Source organism: Anopheles gambiae, chromosome 2 (assembly GCF_943734735.2).
Source record: "Anopheles gambiae chromosome 2, idAnoGambNW_F1_1, whole genome shotgun sequence".
NCBI classification, from domain to species: Eukaryota; Metazoa; Arthropoda; class Insecta; order Diptera; family Culicidae; genus Anopheles; species Anopheles gambiae.
The window spans coordinates 50,409,746-50,420,997 of NC_064601.1; the positions used below are offsets into that span (position 1 = coordinate 50,409,746).

At 41.3% G+C, this 11,252-nt stretch overlaps 1 protein-coding gene across 7 annotated transcripts in view; it reads right to left on the reverse strand.

Moving 5' to 3' along the window:
- Positions 1-11,252, reverse strand: part of LOC1274038 (A disintegrin and metalloproteinase with thrombospondin motifs 9) — a 157,191-nt gene that overhangs the window by 27,597 nt on the left and 118,342 nt on the right. For all 7 annotated transcript variants that reach the window (XM_061642677.1, XM_061642678.1, XM_061642673.1 and 4 more), the window contains one exon: positions 10,391-10,589. In XM_061642677.1, coding sequence (XP_061498661.1) covers positions 10,391-10,589 — 199 coding nt within the window. The remainder of the gene's footprint in view (positions 1-10,390; positions 10,590-11,252) is intronic.

Genomic DNA, 11,252 nt, shown 5'->3' on the forward strand with positions numbered 1-11,252 from the left:
ACGACAAATCAAGACTAACTGGTTAAACGGGCCAATGAATCGTTTGCGTGAGAATGGGATCTAATTTGAATTATATGGAATTTTGGATGATCTGATAACACCCGCGGATTGGAATTGATTTTATGAGTTAGTTGTGTTGGCATTTTTAATGAAACGCGTACGGATGTTGGCACTGTGCGAGGGATGATCGAAAAGGGGTAAATTTGTCAATGTTGAAGGGATAAATTATGTACAACTATTTTAATCACTTTTGACAAAGACGATCTTTATGCAAACCTAATGGTATTTAACTCAGAAACAGTTTGGACGATTCAAAATTTTAAAATAAGAATAAAACTATTGATCACGCAAATAATGGTGCAACTGTACGGAATCTATAAACATATATGATACAAATTTATTTGCTTTTTTTTCGGCACCAAACCTCGCCCAACTGAGCATCTTTTCATACTCATCCAAACGGATCGATTTCCGGCACCGAGAACGAGTTGTGCAGGTTTTTTGGGCGGTCTTTTTCATGCAAATCAGTTGCGCATACCAAACGGCAAGCACTGCGGCCAACCATCCTTGACTTCTTGGTGCTGCTCCGCGGGCAGCATCCGTTCACATGAGCAGTCTTTCGGCTTTTGCAGACACGACGTCGGCAAAACAACTTGTTTCCCGTACCTGAGTCACGGAATAGTAAAAAAAAAAAACACAAACCGGAATTCACGTAGACAAGAGCGAGACAGTATATACAGTTTTTGGGGAGTCGATTGTGACAACGAGACAAATAAAAATTACAGAAAAAAACGGAACGCGCATGATTCGTGCAAATGGGCGCGGTAGTAGTTTTGGGATCATGTTGCACGATCACATTGCGCGCAGTGTAGAAAGCCGCAAGGTGAAGGAAGTACACACAGGTGGTTGACAAAAAGTGCAATAAAATAAAATAACACAACATATCACGTAAACAGCATCATAAAGGAGCGATTTTTATTGAGCCATTGAAACTGTGTGGGTTTGGTGGGTCGTTGCATGGGATGTTATTGCTCAACCGCAAAGGCGGCCGCGAGTGTCACGAGAGAGAAAAACATTGTTTCCAGCACCGATAGAACCCGCTCTCGACCCACATTCTGGGAAAGCTTGGGGTAGTACTGTATGGGCCAAATTTAGGTTCGATAGGTTCGTATCTCTGCGCACGTTTGTTTTCCCGTACAGACGTGTACATTCCACTACAGATCATTCAATCCATTGTCACTAAAGCGACATCTGACTTCCGAGTCATGTGATGAATCGTTTTTTCCCTTTAAAAAGCAAACTGGGACACTAGTTATTTTTTATGGTGTGGAAACAGTGTCACCGTGATTGCCCAAAAGCGAGAGGTACGATGGAGCGGATGCAGCCGTTAAACCGAAAATAGTAAACAATTTGCAATTTGAAGACTCTAGTGTAGGATGCAACCTTTAGACGTGTGGTAAACGTTATTGCGCACATCCTCTTGCAGTGCAGTGCATTCGGTGAAGGAACGTTGCAACCGACGAGGGCGATGTCACTTATGGGCCTCGGGTGCCATTTTACATAACATGTTGAAGGCGAGTAGGAAGACCGGTCATGATTTGTGTTTGCCCTGATCTCTTTTTATGAGTGGAGCTGTAATTTATGTAAAGCTGGTAAGTACTGCTCATCCACTTGAGCGGCAAAGGTGAGTGCACAGAGCAGCACTCTAACACTGACTGGATTATGCTTGAATGTGTTATGATGGAGGTGTGAAGGCTCTGTGATAAATGTTCGCTCATTTACAAGTAAATTAAAAAAAGCTTCCCATTAACTCGTGCTTATAATGCGATGCTCAAAAACCAATCACATGTACCATCCAGTGGTTCAAAATAGGAATCTTCTAGCAAAGCTCAGATACTATTTGTTGAAAAATGTTAAATTAGCTGTTATCAAGATTCCGCTTTCTCACAAAACACTTGGTACCGAACGGTTGCCTATCAACGCCAATCGATGAGTCAGTTAGCTGGGCCTTTCAGTTTTGTTTCAGTAACCCGAAGCTGTTTACATTGGAGCGGTCAACAACTTGTTCGCGTTTATTAGTTTCCTAAGCAGAAGGCAAACACTATCAGTGAGCAGTGTGTGTTGATACGGAGAGGCTAAAGCACCGCGTACGTTGCTGATCTTGAATGGCAGGGGGGATGATGTTTTGTCAACTACGATGATACGGGTGCCAGATTCTCGGGCAATGCCTTCGCCCGGGTTGTCAGCTGGGATTGTTGTCGTGGCACCGTGCGTGCTTCCTGAAGGGGCTGGGCAGGGGATGACAGGGGACGGGTGAACTCGCGCTGGGGAACAAATAATGCGATTCATCATGGAACGACCTTGCGAGAAATTACGCAATCACCACGGAAGCGGGAAGCGAACTAAAGAGATAGTGAAAGATTCACAACCCATTCCCAGGTGGGTAATATTTTATCGTACTTTAAGTAATAGTGTGATCGTTGACCTGATTTTTGAGTTGCTCTCTTCTCTTCAACCTGTACGCTAAGCCTTGTGTATATCGTAGTTTCGTCCATTAATCTTGATTACTAAAAGTATATGCAAATACTAGAATTTGACCTAGGTTCTGTAGATTGCAAGAGTGCCCGGAACAGAACCAAGTTCGGATGAGCTGAGCGAATAATTGGTTCAGGTAATTTAACCGTTGTTTTTAATCAACTTGGACTGAATATTAAATGTAGTAACGCGTCGTAGGATTGACCTAGATCGCATTTTGGCAAATAGCGTGCCAAGATCTGATCGAGAAGAGCACATTTCTGAGGATGAAATAAGACACGTTTTTGCAAATTCACGGTCGTAATAACAATCCATAAAAGTAGTTCAAGTTAAGCTGGTTGTTTTTTGATGGTGTGCAGTGGTGGTTGAAACGTTACATTCCTCATTGAATCGTTGAATGAAAAGTTGGAAGAAGAGTAGAAACTAATGGAATAACGGGCAAGATTATGATATAATATTACTATAGTAATTCCCCGATATATGCCATACTTGATACACGCGATTTTTTTTTAATTTGACAGTTCTTTGTGCAAATTGTACTGCTTTGACACATCAAATGTCAAATGCAAAATAAATTAACTATTGGTCGAATTTAAAAATAAAACCATTTAAAAAAAATACAAAATTATAACCTTCAATTGAAATCATATCAAATTCCTAATTTAGTGGCTAAAATCTACCATTTTAAGCAAAATTATACGAAAATTCGCTATAATTTGACTGAAAACCTCAAAATTTGACTTAGCGCTAATATTATTGGTACACTATTGCCTCCCGTCCGCATTAATAGCGTAAATCGAGGAATACCTGTATTGTTGTTATTTCTTTATTTAATTTCAATAGCATAGCGTCTCCATAATTAAAACATAGTTTAAGCTATCCTACCCTACAATTCCCAATCTACTTCGATTCTTGCGCCTAAAAATATGTTATTTTTTACCGCTGCAGTACTAAAGTTAGAATAAAAAATGGAGCTGTTGAGAGCCTTGCACATAGCTGATATAGGTGAGTTACTCGCATGCAAAGAATTAGCATTAGCCTTAGGGTGTATATGGAAATACCAAGCACATTACGAGAGGTTCTTATACAGTTGATCATCGATTCGTCAAAACGGAATCGTGCCGAAACAATTTTGTCTATCGGGCAGCACGTGCCCTGTTTCTGCTTGATGGAGATGTTGCCGTGCCCCGTGTCAGCTGGTAATCGGCGGGCGGCATTTTTGGCTTTTATCCCTTTTTATCCTTCCAGCCCCCAAACGCCAAGCTCGTGGGATGCTCGTTCCAATCGCAATTCCCGTGCGCGTCGATCATTACGAGCTACCTTTTGACGACTGTTCGATCAATCATCGAATTCGGCTGGAACCTGTTTGTTTGGTGGAGTTCTTGTTTTTGCCATTCGTCCTCGCTTCACAGTATTCGTTTTGCTGACAGGGATAGCCAAAAAATATGCCTAGATTATCCCATAGCTCCATTCAATGCTCATTTCTGCTCTACTGAGTGGTTGTTTATTGGGTGTGTGTCGGTTCTCCCCCTCTCTGTTGGGGGGGCCTACATCGCTACCAATATGCTAAAAGCCGACCACCATTGAACGGACGCGTTGTACGGGCGAACTAGGAAGAAGAAACTCTAAACATAGTTTGCCAATAAAAAAAACAGCAAGCAACTTCCAAGAAGGAAAAAAAAAGTAACTCCACAGAAACCCGAAAACTGTTGTTACACGTCAGTCAAAGATTTTAGCAGGCAATTTACATAATTAGATTTCATGTTTCACCTAACGACAGCCATCACATTGCGACTGCGGTAGGCGATAATATAGTCTATGCTGGAACGGGCGGGGGACATGTTGTGTATGAAATTCCTTACAAGGTGTTGCTGTTTGTTGGTGGCTATCTCATCAGAAAAGGTGCGAAGCAGCCACGCAGGAGCAACCAGGTCCTTCGCGCGAGCCAGGCAGACAGAGTCGCAGTGACGAGAATTTCAAAAACGTATAAAATTAATTTTTAACACGTTCTTGCATCGATACATCTATTCTACGACATGACACATTGATCTGATGTTGGTTAGTGGGATGGTATCTTTTTGTACGTGTGGGTATGACGTGGTGTGATGTTGCCGAGCCGATTCCATCTACTGAGACTGAACATACATAATACGTATCTGTCCATCAGCGTTTGGTCCGGGCATAATCGGGTACGGGCAAAAAAAAACATCTGAATAGCAAACGACGCTAGAAGATGTTCACTTTATCGCCAATTAGCGAGCCAAGATTTAATAATCGGTCAATGAATTATGTACTGATAGGATTTCTGTTTAAGCTCACCGCTGTTGATTCATGGTCTGGTCGAGCAGGTGTCGAATCGGGTAGGTAACGGGCACAATACGTATGCGGCAAAACGCTCCAGCAACCGCACAACCACCAAAAGGTTTGCCCTTTGGCCGTGCTGAGGGCGATGTTTTACCGTGGGCTGCTGCTGATAATCATCAGCGAAGCGCATCGCAGGTGGCAAACGTGAGCCGAAGCCCTTCGTTCAGGTTTATTTAATCAACCTTAACATTTACAGCCTATCAACAGCGATCTTGGCCCGGTGATCAGGTGGGAGCTTCGTTCTGTGCTGCTCCAAAACGGGGTTGGGTCTCCCGAAGTCAACGTGCTGCCAGCGGAGCGGCGTTACCCAACCGTTAGCAACCGTGTACCGTCGTGCATACTGATGCGCCGCACACGCCCGAAGGTCACCGTTTGGGAGAAAACATCTTCTTGCTCAGTCGCTTGACCGTTCCACCGCGCACCAAGCAATCGGCGGAATCGATTGTTTGACTTATCATCTGCGGTTGGTTCGGTGAACGCGGTCGTCAATGTTAACCAGATGCGAACATTGCCCGACAGTAGGGCCGATGCGTAGGATCTAACCACGATGCGAAGGCTAAGTGATGTATACCGAAAGTGACGCGCATTTGATACGCTCCGTACACGCTATGCTATGCTTTGCCCAATTGGATCGAACATAGCGCAATTTGTTTGCTTATCAATTTCTGTCGCCCTCGTCACGTTCAAGCTACCCTCCCTGGCGGCTGTTGACACTCGCCCTCCAATGCGGTCTTTATCCACTGGGCCTGGCCGAAGTGATCTTTTTATGATTGACAAGCATAACTAAACGCCCCTTGTACACTTTCGTACTGCGGGACTAACGATATAATGGACGTTTGCATGATGCTTATACATTGAGAGTAAGATGAATCCGAAACTGAACCGATGGAAACCGTAGTTTTTTTTTGATTCGCCAATAAAATCAATTCCAAGTTAGAGATATTTGCAGAAACTATTAACTAATTTACGGACAAATTTAAGTCATGGTTAAAGCCGTTTATTTGCATTTGAAGATTGTGTGTAAATGGAAAAGTGAATTCGACCTTTATTTGCACTAAATATTGCAACTGTTCTGATTTAATAAACGCTAAAATTCAATAAAATGATTATATGGTATATTTTTGTTAGGGTCGCAGCGATAGATGGGAAATATTTGTCGGAACTCCATAGTCCTTACCCATACACGTGACTAACCAGTCAGCATTAGCAAACTCACATGAGGCCAGGTCCAATAAAGGGCTCGGCAAGGTATTCAACAGTAATACAAATCTATGTTAACGAGGCTTTATGAATCATAGACCGTTAATGAGTTGCGGGTGGCTGGAGGATACATGTATTTCTTTAATATTTCCAACGACATCAACGACATGAAATTACGCACCTCTGCATAATAGGTGGGCGAATGCAACGCCGCTGCTGCTGCCTACGTGGCCATAAACCTTCCATTAATTTCCACCTAGACGCAGGGTGCGACTGCAGAAAAGTGCGTTTCCTCAATGGTGTCTGGCAGCGTGCAAATTATGCAACGTGGCTGAGCCAACATGGGTGGAAGATATTGTGCATAAGCCTGGCAACATATGTCATACATCAGGACGCATGAGACACTGCCGCAGGAAACGCATTCTGGCTCACAATAGAAGAACCGATCTATTTGAACGGGATACGGCTAATGATTAGGTTTCATGATCACGGTGTTCTTTTTTGTGGCAATGCTATGCAGGTACGTCAAGCTACTAGGTGCGATGTCTCCGTTGGACGATTCCTTCACGAAAGTCTACCATTGAATCGTATGTTGGTGAATGAAAGCCAAACTCAGCACGCTTCTGCACGAGACGCGCGTGGGCACATGATTGCTTAACAATGCACTCCAGCACAGTGGGTACATTTAATCTTCTTATGCAAATATGCCGCCAGCTTGTCTGGGTAGCTGCGAGGTAGCAGAGCCACTGATTGAAGAGAAAAGAGCTTGCATATAATAAATCATACATCATTCTGATCACATTGGATGCATTTAAAAGCTTTCCCACATCGTCTTAGTGATGCGTTTTTAAGTAACAAGGAATGACGTTTTGATATATTTTTCAGTAAAGGGTAAGTTGTGCAAGTAAAAGCGTAAGTTTGATTTTATATGTCAGGGTATTTAATTTGTAGTAGTAAATACGTAGCCTTATTCTTTATGCCCTAACATACAATGATTATTTACCTGATCAGAAAATACCGTTTGGCATCGTCTTCAAAGGTTGAAAGATCATGTGTCTCGATGCATGTAGGCTTGATTGCAATATGAAGGAGTAAGAGGAGCGATGAGAGAAGGTGGAACGAAAAGCAAATAGCATTCCTTCGATGATATACTCTTTTGATTAAGTTGTTCTCAGCGCGAGGTTCCCCAACGACCATAAGAGTACAAGCACATCCCGTTATGTACACCTAAATGCCGAGAAAAACAGCGAAAAAGGCGTGTGTGATCGAAACACAACCGTTCGGATGTCCGTACTATACGCCTCGGGACTTAGTGGTTATCGATCGATTATCTCGTAAGCGACCAAACCAAGGGGAAGAAAGGGTGTGGTCCCCTCGAGGGATCGAAATTAAAAATAAGCATAAATTGGTTGCGTTCGATCATGTCGCTGATAATCTGCACCGTGTAATGAAACGCCTTGGACCAGCGTCATCGTCTGGGCGGTTCACAACTGTTTTGCGACTCAGACGCCCTAAACCACAGATCACTACGGTTGAACATGTAGGGGTGACGGAAGCTGGGTATGATAGTAAAAGATAGCACCAAGAGAGGGCGGGCTTAGCGTAATTATGATAACTTCTATTTTACTCCCGGGCAAAATATCTAGTACGAAGCCGCCAAAACCCCAAACATAGGAAGTAGCTGTATATTTGCAACAATGTAACATACGGAGCTGAGCAGAGAGAAAATATGTGAGTGAAAAGTGATATATTAGAAGATCAAGTTGCAAAAGAAAGGTACGAGGTTAATCACATGGATCACAAAGCGCTTAAATTATACTCGAATGACTGGTCTAATGAATCGATGACCTTGTATTACATTTTCTATTACAAATTAACATAGCACATTGGGAATCTGTATAATGGTGTGTATTCGTAATAAATGTCATTGTAATTAGAATACATTTAACTTTGTTATCTTTTTGATTCAGGAGGAACGGCCCTGCCGTATTGCTTTTTTTTAAACTAAGCACAATATAATCTGAATTTCTTAGTATGGTCTTTTTCCAAAAATTGAAAGTTTTAAACCATTGTTTGACCATTGACCAGCGATCATTCTGATGAACATTCCTGGGTCTAGACTGCATTTAGGTCACATTCGAGTTGTAACGCATGCCACTGGACAGATCTATACACTAAACTGTTTATGAAGATCAATGATCAGGTATCGTACCATCACGTACGAAGATACACGTCTCCATTACATAGACATTGTAATAGCCTAGTGGCAATTTTAAAGTAGTTTGACTGTAGGTTAAATTCGAAAGTTGGAAAATAGCGTTACATCCGCAAAGATTAACTTTTTTGGCTTGGTTATTATATAGTTGATTCGTAAGCCATGAACGAGCTTTTTTATATTCTGAATACAATATTTTGGAGTTAAATATTGCGTGATAAAAAATCATATAGTTTAATGTTATCGAAACAAAATATATCTTGTTTTTTTTTTGCTAATCTTTTTTTTTTCTTTGGCACAACTATGTAAGTTTACCCGTTTAAACCAAATGAGTTCGATGGGTTTACTTTAATAAACAAACATATAAACAAATAAACAACAACCGTTGTCGGTCAAGGCCTGCTTGTACCGACTAGTGAGGTGAGCTTGAGTCTCAGTGACTTATTGCTTACCAATAGCAGGATAGTCTGTTCTACGTATGGGAGCACGGTCTATTCGGGGCTTGAGTTCATGACGGGCATGTTGTTTAGTTGTACGAGTTGACGACTGTACCATTAGACCGGCCCACATTTCTTTGATAATATTATCTACTAAATTGACATCCGTCAAGTTAACTGACGGATATGACCTCACTATCGGTTACATTTTCATATCCTTCAAAGAGGGGATTAAATGTACTTCAGATTTATTTTATTACTGCCTGGTAACACAAAGTACTGGCCTTGCTTGCGAATTGATGCGATATAGTACAATTAATTGAAAAAACTGACATCATCGATCTACTTTTACGGTAAACTAGCCTACTGAATCGTATTGAAGAGAGCAATAAACATAACAAGCGCAGCTACAAAAGCGTTCGTAGGCCAGGGTCACGATCAAGATTCGCTACTAGACAAAAATCTGCCCAATGGTAAAATAGCCGACCACGCATACGCGTTAATGAGTGTAGTATTCAAACACACACTTAATCACTCGCCACAAATTGATTTTAATGTGTAAACACATTCGAGGGAGTTTTAAAGCCAGCCCTTACTCTGAAGGTAAAAATATGCCCAACCCTGGCACGGTTTACTATACGTAGGAAGCAGGGAAATATTGTGAGGAAAAAATCTCGAGGTTTATGCTGTATGCAGTACTGCCTATGTTAAATGTTTGGTAAACACAGTGCATTGTGGAAGTAAATGTACTAGAAAAAGGGAACCGGTATAGAATCTGATAATTACAGTAGACGATGGTTACCGACGTAGATGATAATGATCTTGATGCTGTTGTTGATAGTAACGTAAACAAGCTACCGCATTCCTGTTACATTCCGATCGATGTCGAACGGTGAGTAACACTTTCCAAATCTTGAGATTCTTTTGACAAAGCAGAGCGAAACATTCCACACTCAAACATTAGTGGACGGTGCGGTATGCGCGGCACATCAACGGGGTAGAATCGGTCAGCAAATCGAATGAGAGCTAAAGTAGCGAATTTGCGAGCAACGTATGTTTAGATAGCTTAGGTCTACGTTGATCTACCACTAACCAACCTTCATTTCGATGCGCTATATGCGAAACCTCAGACTGTTTCAATCATTTGGTGGGGTACGCACGTCGGTTGTTTTCGATAACATAAATGAAGTAATAAGTTTCAGTGGCCGTAGGTAAACAGCTTGTTGAAATTGTGTAATGCATACTCATCCACGGAAAAAGACACAAGTTAGAATTGCATAATATGAATGTGGCTAGTACTCAGTATAGCCAAACGACATACGTTACACCGAAAACAAGCCAGTCGTAGCACAGCTGGGCGACTCCGATGATATTTCATCACCCATGTATCCCAGGGGTCTCTAAACTGTTCAGTTCGCGACCCGCATTGCTTCGTTGTTGAGGGCCATTTTGACGTTACCTTTAGCTAACGGGAACTATATTATATTCGTTTTGACAAGAAAATACTTAGTGAATATTTCACAATTCTCTATCTTTCTATTATTGAAGTTTGATTTTCGTCTTTAACTAGTACACATCACAAGCACATTTCTTACTCCATTACATATAGCAAAAGTGCATCTCAAATGGATCTACTCACCAGCTTCATGATCTGTTCGAACAGCACAATCCTGCGCCGGTGTGATCGGGCCATCGACTAGCGTTCGTCCATCGTTTCCGGAACTGGTTTTGTCGGTCATGAGCCGTTGGATGCGGTGTAGAATACGTGCATCACTGTTCGATGCATTGTCCGCCGGTTGTATTAGAAAGGATGCGTTGGTGGTTTTAATGTGTCCTTGCTGTATTGGATAATAAAAGAACGAGTGTTATATGTTATAAGAAACATGATAATTTATCTGAAGGCAATTTATTATGGTAATGTAAACATCAGGTAGTGTTAGGTGAGTTTTTCGCTTTTAAACTGGAGAATTGTTTGCGAAGAATGAATTAAAATAGTCCTTGTCACAAAAAAGCAACAAATGTTTGAGTAACTGGGAGACTGGTAACAACTTGGATTATGCGAGATGATAAATCCAAATTTTCATGTTGTCTAGTTGTTCTTCGTCTTTAGTTTTGTCTGAGACAATTTTAGTAATCATTTAACATGATTTTTCGCTTTTAGGTTCTTTTGGGTCACATTTGCGAAAATGGTACAATTCATGTTTAAAATGTTTTTTATTTTTTTTTAATATATTTTATTTGCCAAAAATTTGCCAAAAACTTGCCTCATATGCAAAAAGTTTCAACGATCATCATCATCAACGATCATGCATCGTATAAGCGTTAAAGTAAAAAGGCAAACAATCAACTACCGTTGAAGCAATTGGCGCTGAAGCACAAAAAATAAAACTTCCATACACTCCCATCTTTAACCTATTTTACCACAGACGTTGTGCTGCACTGATAAGAATCGAACTGTAAACATGTGGGCAGTAAAAATTATTTCATCGTTTAAAACGGTG